The 25,432-nt window shown below is 44.1% G+C and overlaps 1 protein-coding gene across 4 annotated transcripts in view; it reads left to right on the plus strand.

Moving 5' to 3' along the window:
• Positions 1–7,126: 7,126 nt before the first annotated feature.
• Bend7 (BEN domain containing 7) overlaps positions 7,127–25,432 on the plus strand; it is an 84,438-nt gene continuing 66,132 nt past the window's right edge. For 2 of the 4 annotated variants that reach the window (NM_178663.4, NM_001190400.1), the window contains exons 1-2: positions 7,171–7,632; positions 9,821–9,904. In NM_178663.4, the coding sequence (NP_848778.1) occupies positions 7,572–7,632; positions 9,821–9,904 (145 nt within the window). In that variant the 5' untranslated portion in view covers positions 7,171–7,571. Of the gene's footprint in view, positions 7,633–9,818; positions 9,905–25,432 lie in introns of those variants that run through there. The other 2 variants (XM_006497446.2, XM_006497445.3) reach the window with 2 other exon arrangements.

Here is a 25,432-nt window from a genome sequence, read left to right on the forward strand (position 1 = left end):
TCCTTCCCAAGCTGCTTTGGTCATGTGTTTTATCACAGCAATAGAAACTATAACTAAAATAGTAGTGAATCGATAAATATTTTTAAAGCATAAATTCACTTATTTGACACTTATTCCTTTATGATAAGAAATCAAGCTTAAAGATATAATGCAAATTTTCTGCCAAAATAGCTAAAGAATAAAAACATGTAATTCATTACTACAGGAAGAAGTTCCTTAAATTCACAAGGGTCGGCTTTGAGACGGTTTGAATCTTTAAAATACAAACTGGGACGGACATAAGGATTATCTTATTAAAGGTACTAATTTGAGGTCCACGAGCACAGGATGTTTAATCACTTCTTGTATAAAAACTTGTAACATCAGCTTGGATAAGGTACTAAGAGACAAATGGAAGAGCAGACAGAGCCAAGCCAGCCAGTAGACTAACCTGCTACATTTGTTAATTCATTCATTCTTCACACTGATTCTATGTGGGAAGTTCAATCACTATCCCCAGATTTCAGGTTATGAAATTATGGAAGAAGGGGCTGGAGAGGTGGCTCAGTGGTTAAGAGCACTGACTGCTCTTTCGAAGGTCCTGAGTTCAAATCCCAGCAACCACATGGTGGCTCACAACCATCTGTAATGAGAATCTTCTTCTGGTGTGTCTGAAGATAGCTACAGCGTACTTACTTAAATAAATCTTTAAAAAAATATATATGGAAGAAGAGCTCAATGATGGCCTTCCAGTTCTAAACACAATCTTTGCTCTTGTGGTCCTGGAGCTGCAGAACACATAGCTCCCACAGAGGGCAGTAGAGAGATGGCCGCAAGGCTATGTCTTCAGGAAGACCCTTAAACTCGTGCTTACCCTCTGCTACACCACCGCCTGGGAGGCCAACAAAGCCATCTTGGAAGGCTTCAAACACAAGCTCAAAATCTCAAACTTGGAGTAGAACCGGGCACCATTTCTTCTCTTTTGTTCCTTTATTTTCTCCTTTTCTTCAGCCAAAAATTAATGGGTATTTTTTTTTCTTTCTTTATTTTTTTCGAGACAGGCTTTCTCTGTGTAGCCTTGGCTGTCCTGGAACTCATTTTGTAGACCAGGCTGGCCTCGAACTCAGAAATCCACCTGCCTCTGCCTTCTGAGTGCTGGGATTAAAGACGTGTGCCACCACGCCCTGCTCTTTTTTCTTTTTAATCTGTTACTGGTACCACTTAGTACTTTATATACCCAGTTTTATTTTAAACTCTTTTCAGACAGGGTCTCGCTAGTAAGCCAGGCTGACATTGAACTTAGAGTCTCTGTGCTCCACCTCCCAGCCACCATGCCTGGGGTTTCTCATATATGCTATAAACAAATACTATTCAATCTTCAATTTTTTATTTTTCTAATTACTTTCAGATGCAGATTTCATCTAAAAGAAGTCTGCAACATTGGTGTGATATAAGTAACGTTTTTTACAGTAAAGTCAAGGCCATGCGCAGCAAAGCATCCCACAGAGCTGCAGTACGAAGGTCACGTGAGTCACGCTGAGCACTCTGGGAGGGCCGTCGTTCCTCTGCCTTAAGGTTTGTCTGCTCCAGAGACAACGTACTCCAGAAGATGGAAACACGGGTCACAGGGAGATCTTCCCACGCAATCCAACCAGGGATGTTGTAAAGGGGAGATTACTGAGTTGTGACCAAGTGTGATCCTTATAAAAGACAGCATTTGTCTTTTATTTAAAAAAAAAAAAAAAAAAGGGCTGGTGAGATGGCTCAGTGGGTAAGAGCACCCGACTGCTCTTCCAAAGGTTCGGAGTTCAAATCCCAGCAACCACATGGTGGCTCACAACCATCTGTAACAAGATCTGACTCCCTCTTCTGGATTGCCTGAAGACAGCTACAGTGTACTTACATATAATAAATAAATGAATCTTTTAAAAAAAAAAAGTAAGTATTTGCAAAATACAAACTGGACCTGGTGGTTTTTAAAATCAGTGACCCAGGGGAGGTCATAAGGTTGGGAGAGGTGGGAGGACCCAGGAGGTGTTATGGTAAATATGATAAAATAAATTGTATGCATGGACAAAAATCCCAATTAGTAAAATAAATAAATAAATAAAACATTAAAAACCCTGTATTTTAGAAGTTTGACAGATGGAAACTTATAAAAAGCCATGCTGAAGACAGAGGAGAGAGTCAGGCCGCCAAAATGCAAGGAAAGCTAGCAGCTCCCAAAAGCTGGAAATTTCTTTGGAAACTTTTGATGGAGCTCACCCTGGTAGAAACCTTGATTTCAGCCTAGTGGTACTGAGTTTAGATTTCTAGCCTCTAGAAATGTGTAAGAAGAGGACAGTTTTGAGATGCCAATTTATGATGATACATTACAAGAAGTTTAAATGAAAAGTTTATGTGGTAGAAGATACTATCTTAATATGCCATAAGACTTTAAAACTCAGTGTCATTAAAAATAAGACTAGTCAGAATAAGAAAATAAGGTATATATTTGGTGAGGCCATTTGTAATATGGCCTTCTATAAGATTCCTATCCAAAGTGTAGAAAACGCCTAGATGCTTGCATGACCAATAACCATATGGAAATGTGTTCAACATCACTTGCTAATTACTGGGGAATGTAAATGAACATCCTAACAAGACAACATACCACTAGTTCTGCACAACTAAAATAATGAGTTCCAATAAAGTATATCTAGAACTCTCACACATTGTTAATGAAGCAAGATGAAAAAACTACTTAGAAAAACTGTAATTTACTAAATCTAAAAACGTGCATATAGTATAGTTCATCAACTCTACTCATATATATGCGATTGTATGTTTTTATGCACCAAGAAAGATGGGGGAAAATGAGCAATAGCCATCAGTAGTAGAATGTTTTTTGTTTTTGTTTTTGTTTTTTTAAATGCTATAGTCCTCTAAGACAATGTACAACACAGCAAAGAATGAGCTACCTATCCCAGCGGAGGAGACCAGTACATCTCTGGGACATGTTAAGCAGAAACAGCAAGATGCAAAACAGTATATAATACATGATTCCACTAACACTTAGCTCATCAATAGGCACAGGCAGGCTACGGTGACAAAAGTTAGAGTTATCTTTTCCTAGGGTGGGGTGAGTCTATTGGGGAGGTCGCAGGAGAGCTTGCTCGTATGTTTAGACAATTCCACATTTTCAATAGTATGGTAGGTGCACAGACATTTGCATTAGTAAAGTAAAACAAAGTGTCCACGTGAGATTTGTATTCTTGACTGTGTTTAATTTCGGTGTAAAGAAAAAATAGAAAACTTTAAAGAAATGGGACAATCACCGGCTACCTATCACTTGTTAAGAATCTGGAGACTGTCCTAATATCACTGAGAAAACAATGATCATATGAGAACATTAATATACACTAAGCTTGGAGAGTGACTAAGAGAATTACATCCTATACAAACACATGAAGCTCCTAAAGGAATGTAAACATAAGGTGACACTTTTAAATAAAGTTCCAAAAAAAAAAAAAAAAAAACAAAACCCACTTGACTGATATAATCTCTTACACTTTCTCCATTGTTTTAAATTTCTCTCACTGAAAGTAAACTAGAATGTGAACCTGTGTGAGGCTGAAGGATGGACTAAGGAGGGCCACTGTGTAGTTATCTGTGCTGTCTATGAGCCTCAGGACGAGTGACTATCCTCCAACTGAAAGCTACGGGGACTGCTAAGGTAAGGGAGCCCTTGGGGAATGACTACACTTTCAGTTCCAGAGAATCCAGAGGTATGAGTAGCTTAAGATTGATGATGCTGTTTTACCTTTCTTTCTGTTTGAGGGTTAAAAGGTAATATGTTGTAGTCACAATTATATACACAACTGGCTCAAATCCTGAAGTTTCTCTATTTACAAGCTGCCCAGTATGGTCGCCATAGAGCACCTGGAATGTAGGTAGTTTGAATGGATTTGTTCTCCAACTGCAAAATACACCTCACACACCAGTTTCAAAACTTTGTACAAACAGAATATAAAACATCTCAAGAACATTCTGCTACGTGTCCAAATGACAATGGTTTAATGGTTTCAGTTAAACAAAATGTATTTATGAAATGAACTTAATTTGATTGTTCTTTAATGTTAATACAAAAGTCCAAATTATTCATATGGCTCATGTTATATTTCTTTTGGGAAATGGGAGAGCTAAATAAAGATGGGAATTTTCATAATACTATTTATTTCTCTTACGACATAGTTTCCAGAGAATTTTAAGATTTATGTTACGGTTATTTAATGTTTTCTGGCCAAATTACCTGTCTTTGTCAAAGATTAAAACCTATGCTTAATCTTTATAATCAACCTGGTTTTGGAATGGCCATATAATAAGATGTTTGGCCTGCATGATGTCATGGAATATTTGCCCAGACTTACCCCGAGCTCCAGAACATGTAAACCTGTGGTTCTGAAGTTTCTGAGAACCTGTAAGTACTGAGCAGAGCTAGATCTAAAGAGTTTGCTAGGACACCTCAACCCAGACACTATATCCAAACAAACCAACAGTGCTGACCCTCGACATCTCTATGCTGAAGCCCCGACCTTGAATGACTGGATATGGAGATGAGGTCCTAATCGACAGTAATTAAGGTTAAAAGAAGCCAAAAGGGCAGGCTCTTGTCCATAAATTGTGTAGTCTTATAAGAGGAACTGGAGGTTGGAGGTCAGTGTGCGGGGGAACCAGCTCAGCAACTGAGAGCACTTGTTGCTCATGCAGAAGACCCAAGTTTGCTTCCCAGCACCCACCCCACGTGGAGGCTCACAGCCATTGCATATCCAGTTCTGATCTAATGCCCTCTTCTGACTTCTGTGAGCACCAGGCACACACATGGTGCTCATACACACATTCGGGTGAAACACATAAACATAAACTAATAAAATAATAAATCTAAAACATTTTTAAATACCAATTGTGAATGCTCAGGCAACAGGCAGCAGTTTACAAGCAAGGGAAAGATCCCTCCCTCCCCAGAGACAGACTGTATCAGACCTTGATCTTGGACTCCTTGCAGTGATAGGAAAGCAAATTTCTTAAGTCAGGCAGTCTGTGATATTTTGCTAAGTTAACCTACACAACCTATTACAGATACATACCCAGTCAAGGCAATTCCAGCTTGATATTACTTAATACTAACTGTAGATCCATAAATTTGTTGGATAAAGCCACAGTGGTGTGTACCAAGTAGAAAGTAAATAAAACTAGTTGATATCCCCTAGAAAGCAATAGAACAGGCTGTTTCATAGTCTTTACACACCATGAGTGGATACTCATGGACCATCTTTGAAGAGCTCAGTCAAAAGGGCAAAGACATAGTTACTATTAATTTTAGGTAGTCTCTTAAAATATCCCCTTAACTACATAGAGGATATTCCCTTCAGCAGGTAGAAGTCACATTCCTGCTTGAACTTAAAGTGAATGATATCTTTCCTAGGGATGTACTTCTTGGGGTGATACCTTCAATGATTTCATCATAGTTTAAGCACAATAAAAGCTTACTTTATGCTCCAAGGCGAGACTACTCTGCATTATTCAATTAGCGTAGTACTCAGCCTGTGACTATTGGAATAAAATTTGACAAGGGATCTCTCTCTCTCTCCCTCCCTCTATCTCTATCTCTATCTCTCACGGCCCCAGAATGGGGTGTAGAATGTTTTCTTACTTTAGAAACATCCCAGACACCTTCAGGTTTATAAAATTCTGGTTTTGAATGGAGGTGGGGGAAGAAACAAGTGGGATTATTGCCCAAACCACTATCATACTGAACCCTTCACTGCATCTTTTAACTCTAAAGAGATCAAAGAACTTCACCAAATACAATTTCATTTCTTCCATACACTTTTCTGGGAAAAGGACTCAGCCTCTAACATAATCTCAAAGAAGTAGGAAAAAAAAAATGAATCCCCTCTTAAAGTGATTTGCTTTAGAGCTGGATGAAGCGCTTGGTCTCCCTGCGGCCAGCCGGGTGTCCACACTGCCGGGTGTCCACACCCGTGTCTATCCACACCCGTGTCTATCCTGTTGTCTCCAGCTGGCTTGCTGCTCACCGGTTCTTTGGTTTTATTTCCCAGGCATGTTTGCACTGCTTGCTCCTTGGTAGTCACCCTGCTTCTAACGTCAAGGTTCTATCAGAGTGGCTTTTGAACGGCTGTCCATTTGAGTGCAACTAACCTCAATCATTCATCAAGACAGCCCACCCCAGCCCCCTCCCCCCTTTTCTCTGCATTCTTTGGAGCAACCTGACCTTCCTAAGGTGTTGGAGCAGCAGCCCATCCCTTCTTCCCCTTTGTACTTTGGTCTAGAAACCGTAGATTTGGAGGCCGTACTTTTAAGCGTGTCAGATCATGTTTCCACACTACCATTCCCAGGTGATGTAAAAAATCTTTTCTATTCCCACTTAAAACATGTGGTAAGAAATGGCGCCTACAGTAAGTGCACACTTGGCTCCCCAGAGAAAAAGATTACATAAAACTCCCAATGGCCATTGGCGGACGGCAATTATTTTGGTATTTCTGCGTCAAGTGGCAGAGTCTATGCACCTGCTATGACCACTGTTTCCCTAAGAGCCTGCACCCCCTTGCACTCCTCACCTCTAGTATTCCTCTCCCCAAAACACCATTCCAAGCACCCCCTTTGCATATAACTTCCCCTACAGTCCCCAGGGTGGGGATAAGAATTGATGTTCGCTCCATCCCATAGTCTTCTCAGCAGTACATGCTCAAATTTCTCTCTGTTTGCTCCAAGAGCGCGGATGGGTAAGTTCTTCACCCCCTCTTAAAAGTTGCCTAAAATCCGCGTCTGGCCCTGGCACCGCCCGCCTCTCAGACAGAGCGAGGGCTGGCCGCCAAGGAGCCACGATCCCTGGCTTATTTCTAAAGGCAGGTTCGCCTCCGGGAGCCGCAGAGGGAGGCCGGGCAGAGCGCGGCGTCCGTCCGGGGGGGCAGCTCCACGGGCCCGGGCCGCTCCGGACGCTGAACCGCGCGGCCTCCGGCCCATGCCGGGTCGCCGCACGGCCGAGTCCAGCAGTGGCGGCGGCCCCCGGGGGATGGCGGCGGCCGGGCTCCGCCAGCAGGTGGTCCCGGGGTCCCGGCGGCGCCGCCCCCTTCGACGGCGCGGCCCCTACTCCCGCGGGGGAGGTCAGCGCCCCGGCCGCCGCTCCGCACCCGCCGCCGCCGCCCTCCCTCGGCTCGCCGCGTCCCCCGGGCCGCGTCCGCAGGCTGAGCCCAGGCGGGCCGCGGCGAGCACCCCACAGCTCCGCGCCCCAGCCCGGCCCCGCTCCCAACGGAAAGTTGGGCTGCGGCGGGCTGCGTTCGGGAAAGAGCGAGGCGGCATGAAGGGGCACCGAGGGGTCGCCTAAGACACCGGGGAGGCGGAGCCGCGCGCGGGGACAACTTCGCCCCGGGCGCGCAACCCCCGGCCGGGCTCGCGGTGGTTCCTCCCGTCCCTCGGCCTCCCCCGCCGATCGCGACGCGGACCTTGGTCCCGGCGGCTCCGCGGCGGTGACACGAGCCCGCCTCAGCCGCCGCCTCAGTCTCCTGCCGCGCCGCCACCTTGCCCGCACCATGGAGTTCTCGGAGAGGAAAAGAAGCAGGAAATCCCAGAGCTTCAAACTGGTGAGCCGAGGTAAGCTGCCGGCCCGGGGACAGCGGCGGGAAGCCGGCGCCGCGCTCCGCGCACTCGGCCCCGCGCGCCCCGGCCGCCCGCGGGCTCCACGCCGGGGGCGCGCCCGCCCCGACCCCCTCGTCCCCGCCCGAACCCGGGCCCCCCGCGGGCCGCACACGCCCCGCCGCGGGGAAAGTTGTGCCTGAGGGGGACCCACCGGGTGTTATTGAAGGTAAACAAGTCGGAGGGCACGTCAGGAAATTAGCAAACAATGACACCGGGGAGCCGAGCCCACTCTGGGGTGCCGCCGCCACGGCGGCCGCTGGGCTGGGGTGGCTGAGGGTTTGCCTGGCCGGCAGGCCGAGAATAGACTGGGATTTGTTTTTGTTTTCGTTTTTTTTTTCCTTCCCCCACGCAAAGAGAAGGAGGAGAGAAAAAGATGATCATTGTTCTTTTTAAGAAGAATCAGCTCATTAGGGAATCGAAGCTCAAGGCAGAAATTGTTGACATACAGCATCTTTTCCAGTTGAGTGATTTGGGTGGAAAGGTAGTTTTAAGATTATCTCGTATACCAGTCAGACAAGTGTCGCATCACAAGAAATAAAGAAAAATCCAGCTTGGTCCTGCCGACTAACAGGTGTACAGCACACTCTTTATAGGCGTTTATTTTGTCCGGGGAGGAGAAAGTTGAGTAGTATCTCCTCTGGGTTCTGTTTCTTGTTCGAGTCCATCTTCCTGATTTGAGTCTTTAAAAAATGGTGCCAACTCGGACAAGAAACACCTGTCAAAATGTATCACCTTAATAATCGAGAATGGTGATACCCCCCCCCCAACCTCCCCAGAGGTAATGGTACAAGTTCTAATATGAGCCCACACTCTTTAAATATCTTTGCATTAACTTGGGTCAAAGCCAAATCAGAGAAGCGCTCCACTTTCCCTAGGTGGTTTTTATCTACCGCTAGCATCTGAGGAAAGAGCCACATGATTGTTCCAAGGGCCCCAGCAAAAGTCACATGTGAACAGGTGACTATTGGGAGGGTGATTGCAAGGGATGGAGTTTTTCTGAACTCAGCTAAGCAGACATGAGGATTTTATAAAGCTCACTTTTGGTTAGTCTGGAAACGGTTTAATTATAGACATTTTTGCAAATCTGCTCATCTGTGTTTCCCCTAATTTAGCTTTGTACTGTTTAACGATAGAGGCCTGAAATAGTGTAGTGCATGCATTCAAAATATTTGGCTACTCCTTCTCGGCCTCCACCTCCCCAACCAGGATGTTGACTACTCTGGAAGTCTCTCTGAGTGTGATGGCCCTGTTGATACAACGTGCTTCGTTCAGGAATGGAGGCTGCTTTCTTATTTATGACCCCAGGAAACTGACTACTCTATCTTAAGAGAGAGGGTAGTTTTGTCATGTTGTCCTGTGACAGCTAAGGCAAACAACAAACAAACAAGCCCACCCAAACCTTGGACAGCTGTTGAGAAGGGACCTCTATTTTCATACCTGGGTGGTCCTGGTTTGTAAAGAGCTACATTATCAAAATGCTGTAGCTTCCACACGAGATCCCAAGATGTTATATTTGAAATTTTGATTAACATAGTAAGTTTTTCCTTCTTTTTTAATGGTGAGTGATTCTGCTGTGCAGCTGCTTTTCAATTTTTTTTTTGGAAGATAAACTATTGCATCTTCAGTAAGGGCAGTAATTGCAAAAGATTCACTTATGTGAAAGGTAAAAGACTTGCTTCTTTTCAAAGTATACCTTTAAAAAAATAACACATCAATATCTTAAAAAAAAAATGCATCCTTACTTTTAAGCTGAGATTTTCTGGGTAAACCCAGTAGAGAGGCAGTTCCGAAACATGCTATTGATATGCTCACAGAAATGGTAGTGGAAATACGTTTGAGAAACTCCATTGGCCTGTGATTTGGCAAGATTTTTTTTTCTTTTCTTTCTTTTTTATTTATTTTATTTTATTTTTACAAATATACTTGCTGTAGCCAAGCATATCTGTTTTGTAAGGCGCAGTGGTATTTCAGGTTCCTGTACTTCACAGTAAGTAACGTTTGGTGATTAGTATTGACTCCGATTCTGTGAGAGTTCTTGAAAGTATACTTGTAGATTATACATCTGGGATGGGAGTCTTTAGGTGCTTATTCCTATTTGTTGAAGTCATTAAAATACTAATTTTCGGTTATTTTCTCATGCCAGATTATCACCATGAGGTGTATAAAATCTCAGAATTCAGCAATGATGTTAATGGGGAGACCAAAGAGACACAACCCATTTACTTAGGTAGGTTCTTATGTCAATTAATTTCTCAGCAAAACAGCGTGGCGTGGCCATTTGCAATTTCAGGGGCAGGGTGGTGGTGGGAGAGATTATGGAAGAACGGGAAATGTCTGCCATTGCTTAATGCATGACATTCTTTTCAAGACCTTTTATTTTACAGATTGCCAATATATCCCTTATTAACATTGCTAAAAGTTGTAATTTCAGACATAAATGTTTATTAGTGTCTACACACAGTGCTAATTATCACTCAGTCACAGAGCCAGATGCTGACTACGCAGTTTCGCCACTCGGCGCTCACCCCATTTACATTGCATATTCTCTGGCATGCTTCACTGGCAATAGTTTGTGTAATTGGGGTATTACATCTTTGACATCTGGATAACAGAAATTCAATTTCCAGGAAGCTGCTATTTGTTTGGTTTTGCTTCTGCCTTGGGTGGGATAGAGGATGGATGTGCTGTCTTATTAAAATGTCCTTTCACCTCTATGGCCTGGTTGCTAATCCTGCCGTGGCACAGTTAAATTAAATCTGTAGTCCAAGCAGCGTAAAGAGAACAAAAGTGATTGTCTGCCTTGCCACCTCTTGATAGTGCCTCTTACTACTCAACAGCTTTGCACTTCCTGGCTGTGTCTTTTTCACTAACATTTGTGGTCAGAGAGAAAAGATGACTTTTCTCCTGTCACCACCCTTCCTGGCTTACCTACCTCGGGGACAGAGGGAGCAAAGGCAGCATCCTCCACACCTTATGACAAGTGCCCACAGATATTTAGGTAGCCAAAAGTGTGCCCCGATGCCTGTATTTGTATAGCTTAGGCATGAGGCGTGTCCACGAAGCATCTCACGTTTGTTATCTGTAGCCTTTGAGCCCAAAATCAAACTGTCCAGGATGCTTCCTCTGAAAGTGTTTATCAAGGCAAAGTGCAAGGTAGATGGTGGTGTTTGCTTTCAACTTTGCCCATCCTGGACTCTCTACCACCTCAGGTAGTAGGGCGAGGGCCAGGTACTGCAGAACCAGGAAGGAGAGAGCCTGTGGGAAACCAGAGTAAGAGCACTTGAGAGCAAGGGCCAGAACTGCTCAGTGACTGCAGCTATCTGTGCTTGATTGCCGCTTAGATCCAGATTGGTACTTTTGTCTTGTTTTGTTTCGTATTCAAACATTATAACGACTATATTTTTGCCCAAGATTTCTTCCTCTGTTTTGGTTTAAGGAAGAAAAAGTGTGCAAAGCTTGCAAAGAGAAGTTACACTGACAGAGGTGAAGTAGACATGAGCCGCTCCTGCCAGAATGGTGGTCACAGGCACTCGGGCCTTCCTAGTAAGACAGGAAACAGTCCCAAAACCAGCACTACTCGCGGCACCTACTGACTCTTAGGGACACGGAACACCACAACCAAGTGAGATGCCGTGGCCCAGAAAGAGACCCGTCCCACATTAGACTCCCTTCTGTGCTCTAACCTGGGCGAGAAGCTAAGTATCACTTGAAGCCACCTGAGAAAAGGAATTTGCCTTTTGGTAGAAAATTTACCTTTCTCATGTAAGTGGAACCTCATGGCCTGGACTTAGTTCTTGTCCTGCAAAGGTCTCCAGGCAGCTCCTTCCTATCAGTTGCTTGGAAAATAGTAGTGATGTTAGTAAGAAAGTGTGAGGCTGAAGGAAAGGATGAAGATAGGATGGTGCTAGCACTCGGCACTCCGTAAATGCAAGCTTTTGGACAGGGCAATGGTCTTTCTTCCTTGTTTGAACTGAAGATATCGTTAAGGAACCAAGCCTTGGGTCCATCTTGACAATGGTTTGTAGAAAAGCCTTTGACTGACAGTTCAGAGGTTGAGGAAGAACCTGTTCTGGGAAAGATCAGATCTGGTGCCCAAAGATCCTGTAGGCCAGTTAAAAAGACGTGCAAATGATTTGGAAGCACAGTTTCATAGAACAGGAAATAATTACAGATGACATCCAAAATTAAGAATTTTGTTGTTGACAGTTTGTGTTACTCTTCTTAAAACAGATTTACACCTGGCTTGTTTGTAAATTGCTGAGTCCTATTCATTCCTAGGGTGTAGATCTAGAAGAGATCTTACTTAAATACTCAAGAGTTATAAAAAGTACTAGCACATAGCTTTCAGAACTTTACATAGGACGCTCTGTATTCAGACATGTGTGTTCTCTGCAACACTGCATCTAGAAGATTCAAGTATGTATCTCAGGGGAATAGAGAGAACCCTGGGATTCAGCACAACCTCCCACATCAGATCTATTTCTTTGGAATATTTTTAGGCTGCTCACTAATGTACCATATCCCGAGTGGTAAAGTAACTCGCTAGAATGGTAGCGTGTGTCAGTGCTTTGTTTAAGGGTGAGAAGAGGCAATTTTACCCTGTGGACTTTGACTTTCTCAAGCCAGTTCTTTGAAACTACAGTAAAGATTTGAGCACTGTTTGGAGGGAGACAATCTGTTTAATCAACTCAACAAGTGTTCCTGTGAGGAAATACTGGGAGCTGAGCCCCTTTCTGGAATGTGAATTCCATCGGAAATGGACAGGACAGGGACCCTGAGGTCTAAAGTCCTTTGGGAGGATGTGTGGATAAGGCAGTTCTGCAAGAAAGGTGCCATGTGCAGCGATCCTAGCAGCGGCAGTGTGAGCGAGGCTGCGAGGCTCAGTGTGAGTGTTCCGATTGCCTCCCCACACACAGCACATGCATGCCAGCCTTGTCATGCTCATTGCAGATAAGGCTTAGAGATGTTGCGGAGGATACCAAAGGTCACTCCGTAGGACTTAACCCAAGTGGAACTCTAGGGCAAGTCCTGCCTCAGCTTTAAACACTCCACTGTGTGTGTCTTCTGCCTGAACAGTAATTAAATGGCTGTTGGAAAGGAACAGGGAAAGACTCAAGAGCTAGTTGCAATGGTAGGGTGGGGAGCTAGACCTTGAACCACTGAGATTTGCATAGGCAGAAGATTCCTGGTGGGAAGGGAGGTACCGGCTAACCGAAACTGATAAGCAGGCTTGTCTACAATTAGATCTTAAGTGAGGGTTGCACTTTACAGAGTTTTCTCCTTCTATAATCAGGACAGTTGTTATTATTCCAGAAATAATGAGACCTAAAGCTCAGAGTGAAACGATGTACTACTAGCAACAGAACCTAACTCCTAACTTCTCCTCTACCCGGCCAAGCCAAGTATTATTGAGGCTTTAGCTAGAAGACAGACACCTTTAAATGAGGCAGTGTGTTCTTTGTAATAGTGATACGAATATTAAGTCCTTTTTTATACTCTAGCTTTTAGTTCAGCTTTACTTTTGTAGGATATAAATCTGAGGCATATTTATCAGGTGTTCAAGTCTCATTAATTTATTCATTTAGCAAATATTTATCAAACTCCAATTGCATGTGTGCCAACCCCTCTGTGTGCTGGTCTCTTTCTTATTTCATTTAGTAGCACTGCTTTCAGCTGATGGAGTAGGTGGTTCAGTAGTGATGCTGTTTGACTGGGGCCCAGATCCCTGTATCTTGATGACAACTCCCCTACCAAGGGCTCCAGAATCTCCCTCAAGAGAACACACATAAGCCTTCCACACACCTCTTAAAGCTAGGAACTTAGTCCCTGACCACAGTGCAGTGCTCCTCTTTGGAGAGCTGGGATGGCCACTCTTCATCTAGGGATTAAACAGCCTGGGTCCCACCTCCATCCCCAAAAGTATCGCCCTGGGAAGGTTTCCTTCCTTCCATCATGTATCGTGGCAAGAGTGGGTGCAACCTGAGGGTGGAGGGAAAGTGGAAAAGGGCAGAATCCTTAAATACCAGTCAGGATCTGGGATCTAAACTGCTGCACTCCTTCCACTTACCAGAAGCGTCACGGACACCCCCCCCCCAGGTAAAGTACCTGCCCTTCCTTTGGCAGTGCTGCTTTCCCTTGATGGCCCAGGGAGGAGACGACAACTCTGTACTAAAACTAAGGCAAACATAGGTAGCATTTATCAAAAGTCAGGTGCAGCATAACACTAAGAATCTGTGCATGCTATTCCATTCATTGTCCTAGTAAAAGGCACTGTTGTTTCTATTCTGTAGGGGAATTTGGGAGTTTACAGAGATGCCCGGTTGCTCAGAACTAGGATGTAAACCAGTGTGTCTTCCCACAGTCTGGGGTCCCCACGAACCACTCCGAGTCCCCAGGCCTGCACAGAGAGCAGGTTCTAGCTCTTGGATGCCGCTGTGTCTCGGAAGAGCTGAGAACACAGTGGGGGCCCAAAGGTGGACTCTGACCCAGGCCGAAGGGAAAAGGGCAGGGAGGAGAGAGCTCTGGCTGGTTTCTGCTGGGAAGAGAGTCCTGGTCTTGCTTAGTGACAGCTTGGATTGGCAGAAGTGGTGTCTGGAAACTCAGAGAATCCTCCTGCTGGAGGTTAGACACACAGCTCGTTAGAGGAAGACCTGCTCCATTGCTCCAGCACTTCGAGTCCCGATGAGAAGAGGCAGTCCATGGTTTTAAGGCATTTATTGTAGAAAGGCAGAGAGAGGGAGAGAGTAGAGAGGTAGAGGCCATGGCCACGTGGAGAGAGGGGGGAAGGGAATGTGGAGAGAGGGGGAGCAAGAGGGCAAGAGAGAAGCAAGGGGGAAGCTGGAGTAAGTAAAAGAGGGAGGAGGGGGAAAGCAGCCCCTTTTATAGTAGGCTAGGCCTACCTGGCTGTTGCCAGGTAACTGTGGAGGTAGAGTTCAGACAGAATACCAGGGACTTGGGGCATTGCCATATGTGACTGATGGCCACACACCTCTTTGATGGGGGATGTGGGAGGCTATAGCTGTGACAGGAGCCAGGGGCCCAGGGGTCGTGGCCGAACACCTGCCATCCTTTCCAGGTGGAAGTCACCTACCGGGTCACTGTGGTTCAAAGCCTGTGCACAGCTCACTGCCCCACAATGAACTACTGATAAAAGGAGAGCAAAGCTGTCCCTAGAAGGGTAAAGGAGACTCAGAGAACCTCACATGCCCCCTAGAGTCCTGTGAACCTCTAGCTTGTTAGAGTACTACAGACATTGTTCAGTAAACGCCAACTCCATGGTGTCTAAGATGCAGTTAGTAACAAAGTGTGGGATTATGCTCAAGCCTCCTCCCCACAAAAGACTTCAGAAATGTTGCAGTCTGCTTCACTGTTAGAAAGTCTCCTGGGTACATTAGATACATCGTCGCTTCAGATGCAAAGTTGGTCATTCTTAAGCTGCCGCTGTCTACCTAGAGGCAGGGGGCCATGGCAGGTAGCCTTGTCCCACCATTTTCACTAGTCACAAAGTTACAATCGCTGCTATACTAGGAAATAGACTTCCATCTTCCTCCTGCTTGACAAATGTGAGACTTATCTTGGAGATAGAACCGACTTGCATAAGGCCATGCAGTGCTTAGCAGTTGACCACACTTAAATTCAGGCGTCTTGATACCCTGCTCGGAGATCTTTTCTTCGCAATGGCAGGACTGTCTCTAATCCTTTCCTCACACGCTGCTCATGTGAGCTGATCTGACTGAGTGACTTCTCTGCAGAGACTATAGGATCAAGTTTGTCTCTCTTAACTGAGAATTCAGCATCCCTTGTTTGTCCATTGAATCCTGCCAGCACATCCCTGCTTCTACATGCCTGCTCCCAGGTGCTTCTCTAGATGAAGATGGCGTCCCAGGTAGGAGGTAGTTTATACTTTAGACCTGGAGAAGCTCAGGAGCCCCTGAGGAAGAGAGGGTTATTCATGGCCTCGTAAACTCACCACACTTCTGAGAAGCCGTTTCCATCTGTAGATGAGAGAAGTAGATCTATAGAAATGTTCACTTGCCTGAGTTGTGGAACCAGTAACAGGAGCCATGTTTGAATGTGGTCTGGCCAGGTTCTTTCTGCTTCTGCTTCATATAGAAAGTGGGGCCCGTCCTCCTATCTTCCTGCTCCTTGTCTCTCTAGCTTACCTTTCTATTCTTCTCTTCTATTTTATTTACACTGGATAAGAATGTTCTGGGCCAAAGTGGTCTCTTCTCATATCCCCCAGGAGCTCCTTGCTTTCTTGTCCCTGCCCTCTTACTAAGGCTGCTTCTGCCATCTGCGCTCTCCTATCATGCCTGCTCCAGTTCCAGACTCCTCACAAAATCCACTGTTTTGACAATGTTCAAAGTTCAATTCCAGTATTACCTAGGCCACATTTAAAGTTTAATTCTAATATTGCCCAGGTCAGAAGCTTTTCAGTTTATAGCCCAGTAGAGAAAAAGTAGACTTAGGTTCAGAAAACTTGAGTTTGGTCTCAGGTCAAAAGTTAATAAATTACCTCGAGGGGCTGCAGAGATAGCTCAGTGAAATGTACTGGCTGCTATTGCAGAGGACCCAGGTTTAACTCCCACACTCACATGACACCATCATTGATAATTCCAGTTCTGGGGGAGCTAGACCCCTGTTGTGTCTTCCACAAATGCTGCATGCATGTGGTGCACAGATACACATATAGGCAAAACACCCACCCAAATTTTTAAAATAAAAACAATGATGACACCTTGAACAGAACTCTTGAGAAAATGTCTTTATTTTCTGTGATGGAGTAGCAGTGCCTTCCAGACTTCATCAGATTCTCCTGAGCACATACAGAATCCTAACTAGCATCTTTTCAAACTGGAAAGTTCACACTCTTAATTTGTATTATTCCCTATCTCCATCTCCTTCCAAATTCAAAGTGTTTTTCTTCAGCGTGTTTTACTGCTGAAAACTAACATCATTCCTTTCCAGTACTTAACATGCGCTGCCTCATCTTTATTCTTTTTGTGCCTGGCCTTGTTGTGGTCTAGGTAACGATGCAGATCCTCCCCAGACCTGTTTGAACAGTTGTCACACCAGACTGCTTGTTTATTTTCACCATCTCTCCTGACCTGTCCTGATGTAGATTATCTAATCCTAGTGGCCTGGACTCCTCTTTGGATTTGCAGAAGCAGTTAGTATAGTGTTGTGTTTATAATGGTGTCTGCCCAGTAAGTTTTTGGACACTTGTTATTTAAGTACATGAACATATCAGACACTGCTGCATCAATCTGAAGATCCAACTTAGAACACAATACCCTATTGAAACTTTAACAACAGCAGATAAAACAAACTTCAGTGTTTCCTAAAACTTTGTTGAGGAAGTTCTTGTAATCTACTATGTTTAGTCACTGTTCTGTTTCTGTGATAAAACACCATGACCAAGGCAATTTATAAAGGGAAGTATTTAATTGGGGGCTTGCCTACAGTTTCAGAGGGTTCATCCTTGATCACCATGGTGAGAAATATGGTAGCAGGCAAGCGGGCATGGTGCTGGAGCAATAAATGAGAGCTTACATCCTGATCCTCAGTCAAGAAGACAGAGACATATAGAGTACTTGGTTTAAAACTTCCAAAGCCCACCCCAGTGACATACCTCCTCCAACAAGGATGTATCTCTTAGTCCTTCCTAAACAGTCCACCACTTGGGAACCAAATGTTCAAACATGCAAGCCTATGGGCACCATTATTGAAACCACTATATATGTTAAAGCTAAAATTTGGGTTTTTCTGATGTTAGTCTGTGAGATACAATTTGAAATATTTTCTTTTACATATGCAGAAAAGTTCAAAAAGGAGATAAACTTACTTGTAAAAGCTAGTAGCATGTTGAAGATCAAGATGAAAAGGCTGCATGTTCTGCTAGTGTTGAACCTAGCCAGGACATTGGAACCTTCATAGAAGCAAAGCACCATGGGTAACACTGACTCAATGAAAAACGGAGTTTACTACCCAGTTCTCAGAGTCCACACAGAGCAGGGCTCTTTACTTAAAGAAACTTAAGCCATGCATCATACAGTTCCAGCAACAAGCCTAGCAGCAGCATCACCTTCCTGAGGCAACAGATCCCATGCATCCCGGCTCAAGTCTCACCTTCCCAGGGAGGCCTTACAAGGGACAGAGAGATTGACATCACCTGCACCCTCTCTTGAGGACCCACACAGGGCATTAACTGTCTTGAGAAAGTTGCCTTTCTCAGAAGGCTTTGTGTAGTCCAACAACTGCTCTCTAAGTGAGAACTGTAGATGTCATCTTTTATTTCTACATTGATTGTGATTAGGTTATTAAAAAAATGTTATCAAAGGGCAGAATATGAGACATACTGACAATTTCTCCTTCCTAGTTCCCCTGAGAGATATCTATCTATCTACCTATCTATCTATCTATCTATCTATCTAAAGATTTTAGAACAGTGTATTTTGCACTTCAAAGCTTAAAATAAGCCTAGAACACTGATACAAGAAACGTGTGTGTGTGTGTGTGTGTGTGTGTGTGTGTGTATTGTATTGCATTGCAGATTAGTGGAGAGAAAACAACCTAGAAAACGATGTGCCAGGAGCGGGCGAGTTGGTCTAGGCATGCCAGCAGCACAAACGTGCAGTCGTTGATTTGGAGAACGCGTTAGCTTCTTTCCAGTATCACACACCACACCCCATTGTTTAATGCTTTCTAGTTAAGGCCACACTCCTTAGCATGATAAGGTTCCCAACACAAACTCTTTCCCATTTATTTCTGACACTCCCCTTCTCAGCACCTCTGCCCAGCGACACCAGCCACTTTACACTCTTACAGTGGGCCTGCTTCCTCAAACTATCAGCCATGTACCTTGCCACCTTCTGTCCTTCTTCACTGGTTCTATGTCATTCCTGAAGCATCCTTTAGGTAGTCAGCATGCACCCCCACCCTGGGTCTTCTCTGCAGCATTCATGGGATCCCTAGTAAAGTAGAAATATAAAAAGTTTAATTGTGGTCCTCTCTTGCTACAGTGTAGCTAAGGGTTAGCTCTGTCCAGCACTGCTGTTCTCAGAAGGAGCAGCAACCGCTGCTTGATGAAGGAAGGAAGGAAGGAAGTTCGGAAGGAAGGAAGGAAGGAAGGAAGGAAGGAGGGGTCTGATTTTAAACTTGGGTTTAAGTGAAACGTAACTACTGGACTCTCATTTCAGAAGTAAAATATGTCAACTATAACAATGAGATGTTTAGTTTTAATTGTGTATATTTCCTATTTTGTTCGGTTAATAAGAGCTCCCCACTCCAAACCTATCCCTCTGAAATAAGAAGTTGTTCTGTGGCCCTGTATATTAACTATTTTCTACCTCCATGGCCTCAGACTCTCACACCACTTGTCAAGGTGCCCCTGAAATATTGCAGTACATCCTGGGCATGCCCACTGCTGGTCTCAGTCTAGAGTGGCCTCTTCCACCGTCTGTGTGTTCCTCTGTTATCTATCAATGCAGCCTCAGCAGAACTCTCTTTTATAAGGGCAAGACTTCTGAGTTTAAATGCTTAAAGTTTTCCCAGTGCAAAACTTGGCACAGGACAGGTTCTTAATAACTGTTTTTGAGAGGATGAGTGAGTACCATGTAGAAACATGCTAACTATAATTTCCTACCAATTGTCAGCTAATCTGAGTGAGATACTACATTGAGTAGAGACAGTTTTCTTACATAGGAATGTCCCATGTAGTAGTGCAGTGAGGTCTTCTTTCTCTCCTAACATGTTGGCAGCATAAATATACATAAATGTCAGTAAGTTATAACAATCAAACATCATTTCCATGCATGTGACCTACAGCATAGTCCTTAGCAGACCTTAGTGGTGTGGCATAGTCATTTGTGGGCAATTTAGCTTTGAGCGGAGAAGACTCCAGTTTGCAGCACCAGGCAAGTCTGTCATTGTGTGACAATCACTGAATATACTTACAAAGCTAGGATGCGAGGACACCGCCATCTGCCCACATCCTGTTGCTCATCGTTGCATATGAGGTTTCTTGGTGGAAACCTTGATGGAAACACAGCACTGTCCCATCACCCTCCACTGCTGAGCACTCTTGCCTTGGTTGTTTGGTTGTTGTCTTAGCCTTCTTTGTCTGTCTCTCTCACAGATGAGAAGCTCTGATGAACTGATTCAGCCTCAAGCAGGAGAGATGGAGGGCACATTCCACTCATGGTCAGGTTACTGTGCCTCCTCTCTGCACAAAGGACAGCTTATTACATGTGTACTTGACAATGTATTTATAATCATTGCAAAGTCGAGACAGATTTTTCTTTCCTATTCCAGACAATCACTATCCTTGTAAATAAGAATCCATAAAATTGTTCTCTGAGTATTACATTTTTTTCAAGCATGTAGAAATATACTGTGTTATTCGAGTTCCAAGGTTTTTACAGTGTTTTTTACTTGGAAATCAAATTTTATATCTGAAAGGTTAATGGAGAAAACTAATTATGCTATCTGGTAACCAAATGTGTGATGAGACATTTGTCTCTGTAATTAACACCAAGGAACTTTTATAGTTACATAAAATCGAATGCTGCGTAGAGTATGCTGTGAGCATTTGTTTGGATGAGGTGTCCAAAACAGAGATGTTTATGGATGATATAAAGTTGAGCTGAAATGGAATGCAGGTGTCTGCGCATCCCTCAGCATCTCTTATTGTTGAAGTGGAAGCCAGAAGATTAATAACTTTACTTTGTCATGATGAAATAAGTGATCTGTTCTTGGAACAGTGGTGCAGTACATAAGTTACTCAGTAATTCCAAGAATTTATTCTGTTCCAGGAATAATATCCTTAACAATTTATTTTTACAGAAAAAGTTGATGCAACATAATAGACTATGGAGTTGCGTATGTGGTTAATGGAATTATATCTCAAACCTGACTTTACGCCTACAGATAAAATGCACAGAAGTCCCACAAAACGCAAGGTTAGGATACAGCTAGAAAGCACAAAGTCAGGGGAGGCAGAAGCTAAGGTTCTTCCATTAACACTAACTCATTCTCATCGCACATATATAATTTTTTCGATTACAGCAAGACTTTAATGAGCACCTTAATATGCACTGCATGAACCATGGCTGGGAGCTGCCGCCATGGAAGTGTTAGCTTTCATTTCTTCACAAGTTCAGTGTCCTTCCTTTGACTGCTCCTCAGGAAGGGAGAGCCTGTTACTGGATCACAGTGGAGATGTGTGGTCCCCACCTGACCCAACTCCCCCTGGTTTACTCTGGCAATTCTTCGTGTGTCAAGGAGAGGGAACTACTTCTAACATCCCTTTGGGAAAAGCTTTCCTAAGATAAGACCAGACCAAGGCACCCACACAGTGACCCTGTTTGCCATACCCTGCTTGCTTGGTGGAAGGGAGACGTTTCTTCAAAGATGCCACAGTTGTCAGTTTACTTCTTATAGATCAATGTTTTTAAAGCTTTCCTTAGCTGAATCTTCCCATCATGTGTCTTAATATAATTTACTTTGTATTCATTTTGCAGCTGTCTACTGAACAGGCACTGATGCCAGACTAAAGAGATGTTAAATCCCCTGCCTTGAGAAAAGGGAAGTAAGGGTACTTAGAAAACTGAGGCCTCTGGGGGACTCAGGAACGTAGCCTCTAGAAAGTGGCTCTTTTTTCCAGGCCAGTGTTTCATGGGATCCCTGGGTGTGTGAATGGGTGGGTCTCTGCCACCATGTCTACTTCTCAAGTTTTCTTGGGCCCTCTTCCATCTGCATATTCATTTTCTTCTATTCTGATGAGTTCGTTCTGGTTTTGTCTTACTATATTTATTTTATTATTATCCCTTGGAAGCCTGTTTGTTTTCAAATGAGGGACAGAAGTAGGGTGGATCTGAATGGGAAGGGAGGTGGGAGGAACTGGGAGGAGTAGAGAGAGGGGCAACCGTAATTGGGAAAAATTGGGAAAAAAATCTATTTTCAATAAAAGGAAAAAAGAGAAAATGCCCTTTTAGCTGAGATCTAAACATATAGCGTGAAGGTGTGGCTTAGCATTCAGAGGGTTGATGGCACAAGTAGAGAGTGAGACAGGGAGGGGCTTCAGGACCACTGAGACTGCTGGAAGGCCTTCACTGTATTTAAAGCAGTGGTCTGCTGGCTTGACATGGCGGTCACTAATTAGATCTACCGAATTGTTCAGAAGGGAGGTTAGACATTACCTATGTGATTCTAATGTGCACCCAAACCTGATTGTCACTTCTATGGACATGGGGGTGGGGTGGAGGGGATGTGACAAAAGCCAAGACTCCAGAAATGAGCAAGGAGGCCAGATGGGGAGGCCAGTAAGCAACGTTGGGGAGCTGGGACCTCATCCTAAAGTTTTTGGCATTCCACAGAGGGACATAGTATGGTTAGATTTGCATAGTTGGAAAACCTCACTAAAGTCAGGGTGGAATAGACTGGAGAAGAATGATGCTGCCAAGGTTCTTGGGCAGAAGCCTCATCCAGTGGTGATGGGAGTAAAGATGTAGTGATGGAGACGCAGACAAGAAATAGAACTTAATGATTTCGTGTCTGGAGGAGGGGAGATAGGAGGAGAGGGGAAGGGACAGGAGTGGGGAGAGGAGAGGAAAGGGAGAGGGAAGGGGGAGAAGGAAACAGAGGAGAAGAGAGAGGGGAGAGAAGAGGAGAGGACAGGACAGGACAGGAGAGGAGGAGTGAAGAGGAGTGGGAGGGGGAGGAAGAGGAAGGGGAGGAGAGAGGAGGAGGGGATGGGAGGAGAGAGAGGGAAAGGAAGGGGAGGACAGTTGAGAGGAAAGGAGGGGGAAAGGAAGGGGAGGGGAGAGGAGGGGAAGAGGGGAAAGGAGAAGAGGGGAGGGGAGAGGAGAGAAGAGGTGAGGAGGAGAGGAGAGGAGAGGAAGAGGAGAGGAGGGGAAGAGGGGAAAGGAGAAGAGGGGAGGGGAGAGGAGAGGAGAGGAGAGGAGAGGAGAGGAGAGGAGAGGAGAGGAGAGGAGAGGAGAGGAGAGGAAGGGGAGATAGAAAGGAGAGGGAAAGGAAAGGGGAGAAGAGGGGAGGAATAGTTCCCAGGTGTCTGACTTGTCAGCTGAGCTGGTGCCATTAACTAAGGCTTGGAGATAGGTACAGTCACAGCAAAATAAAGCTGTGATATGGAAAATTTTAATCCCAAAGGGAGAAGAAATTGGAGGAGGAAGGAGAAGACACCATGGGTTAGGAGTCAAGAGAGCATGGCCCTAAGGGCTGGCCAATTGGAGTTAAGAGCAGCCCAGATAAAACATAGTAAGTAATAACTTGGGTTATTGATAGGACAGTAGATTCTAATAACAGATTGTGAGATGTCTAAGAGAGGCTAAGAGGCAATTGGATATATGGGTCTCGGATCCTGAAATGAAGTCTGCGCTGGAGTTCTATACAGATGGTCAGTGGAACCAAGCAAGAGTCAGTAACTCCAGAAAGAACGTGGAGGGCAGGAAGACACCTGAACAGACTTCCTGAAAAACCCAAGGCATTAAAGGCAATGCTTTGCAGACCAGTGGTTTTGACATTGAAACGGGTTGTGATGCCAACTTAGTGCATTATCACCAGCACTGAGAACAGTAACAGCAGCAGAAGTAATAAATACATGCATGTGCTTACATACATACATAGAGACTGCATGCAGGCCTAATGAATTAATAAATTCATGAAACTATCATCACATTTGTGTGCAGGGTTTCCATCTTCTGGGTTGTCATGGAAATGTGTTTCTTACTTGAACCATGGTTGGGAAGTTTGGAAGCTAACCGTTTAAACTACCATTGCTCAACTCTAGAGATTTCCCAGTAGTCTTGCTCCTGGAAGGCTGCCACCCTCCAGGTAACTTTGGCTTCATGTAATCTTTAAAGCAAAAGACTGCAGGCAAAACCAGTTTCATCATCATCAATATCATTTATATTGAAAACAAAACTGTGTTACCACATGCACATTTAACTTGCAGTATTTAAAGGTTTGGGTTTTTGTTTGTTTGTTTGTGGTTTTTTGTTTGTTTTGTTTTTTGTTTTGTTTGTTTGTTTGTTTCAAGGTGTTTATTGTAGAAAGGCAGAGAGAGGGAGAAGAGTAGAGAAGTAGAGGGCGGCCATGGCCATGTGGAGAGAGGGGAGAAGCGGGGGGAAGAAGGAGCCTGAAAGGTGAGAGTAAGAGCAAGAGCTTAAGGGAGAGAAGAGGCAAGAGCTGAAGTTTTTTAATTACTGAAGAAGTGTAATACAGTCAGTACTCGGTCATGTTCACATTTAACTGATAGATGATACAGATATGGAAATTAACATCTTGGGAAGCCAAGCTTTGCACTTGTGTATTAGAGTTCCGTCAGAAGATTTCTGTACAGTAGATTAGAGGATCAGCATTTCAAATCACATTGAAAAGGCTGTGTCTTTCCAAACAGTAAGTTATGAATATTTCATCTCTTACTGAATGAAGGCAAGAATTTTATTTACATTACTGTTGGAACTCAGAAGTGTCTTGTCTTTGTTGTTGCTTCTCTCTGTGTGTTTGCTGTTGCTTTTGGTTTGGTTTGTTGAGTTTACGTTGCTGTTTTCTCTTCTTTTTTCTTTCTTTCTTTCTTTCTCTTTCCCCCCTGTTGGTTTGCTTTGCCCTCACAGTGCTAGGATTTGGAGACAGCTCTATCTACGATCTTGTTATTTTTGTCCTGTGTGGATTGTCAGCTTTTTGCTGTATATGTCATAGAATCACTAACATAAATACATTCATATTCTACTTTTCTGAATAAAACATTTGTTTTTCATAAAAAGAACAGAACTTATATGAATCAAGTTTCTAATTTAAAAGGAAATTTATGAACCTTGTTCTTCGACTAGATTATTAGCACAGTTAAGTCAGACCCCATAAAGATGGTCCTGTAGAGACTCCATGGCTACCACCATGTATGGTGGCATAGCTAAGGGAATAAGGTACTCACCAGCATTCAGAGGATGTAACAGCAGCTCCCTGGACACCACACATTGTGAACACAGCAGGAGCCCCTCTGCCTTCACTGTCTAACTGAATGGGCTGGCACATGGTGAAGCGCATGAACCCAGATTCCAGCGACATCCAGGCGAGTTCTAGCCCATGCTGCAGTTTCTCATGAGGACAATGCATAGACTAATGTTCAAAGTTCTCAGTTAATCCTCAGGCTAAGTAGATGTGTCTGATGCTATATCTCAGGATAGCCCTGAATGTCATTCAACACATCCATAGATAATGGTATGTTGTAATGCCAAAAGTTTGGACACACCTGAATAGAATACTGTCTGGAAAGCCTAGCTCAGTGATTCTCAGCCTTCCTAATGCTGTGACCCTTTAATACAGTTCCTTATGTTGTGGTGACCCCCCCCCCCACTATATAATTATTTCACTGCTGCCTCATAACTGTAGTTATGCCTCTGTTATGAATTTATGCTGATTATGCTTATGTATGTATTGCTCCCAATATTTCCTTAAGGAAATGATGCTACAATGACTAATCTTGTACCGCATCACAGACTGTTGCACTGTCTCTGCAGGATTAATTCTGACAAGGGGGCTTGCTAACTTTCACTCCAAAAAGGGATTTTGTTTTGTTTTACCAAATTGTATACCTAGCAGGAGTATATGACAGTGCCTGTATCCCTACTGAGAACTCGACTCTTATGAGTCTGTGATACTTGTTTGCCAAATGCAAGGATGATGCGTTTCACCTTAATTTTCATTACATTAATCATCAGTGACATAATGTCAAATA

This window comes from Mus musculus, chromosome 2 (assembly GCF_000001635.26).
Source record: "Mus musculus strain C57BL/6J chromosome 2, GRCm38.p6 C57BL/6J".
Classification (NCBI taxonomy): Eukaryota; Metazoa; Chordata; class Mammalia; order Rodentia; family Muridae; genus Mus; species Mus musculus.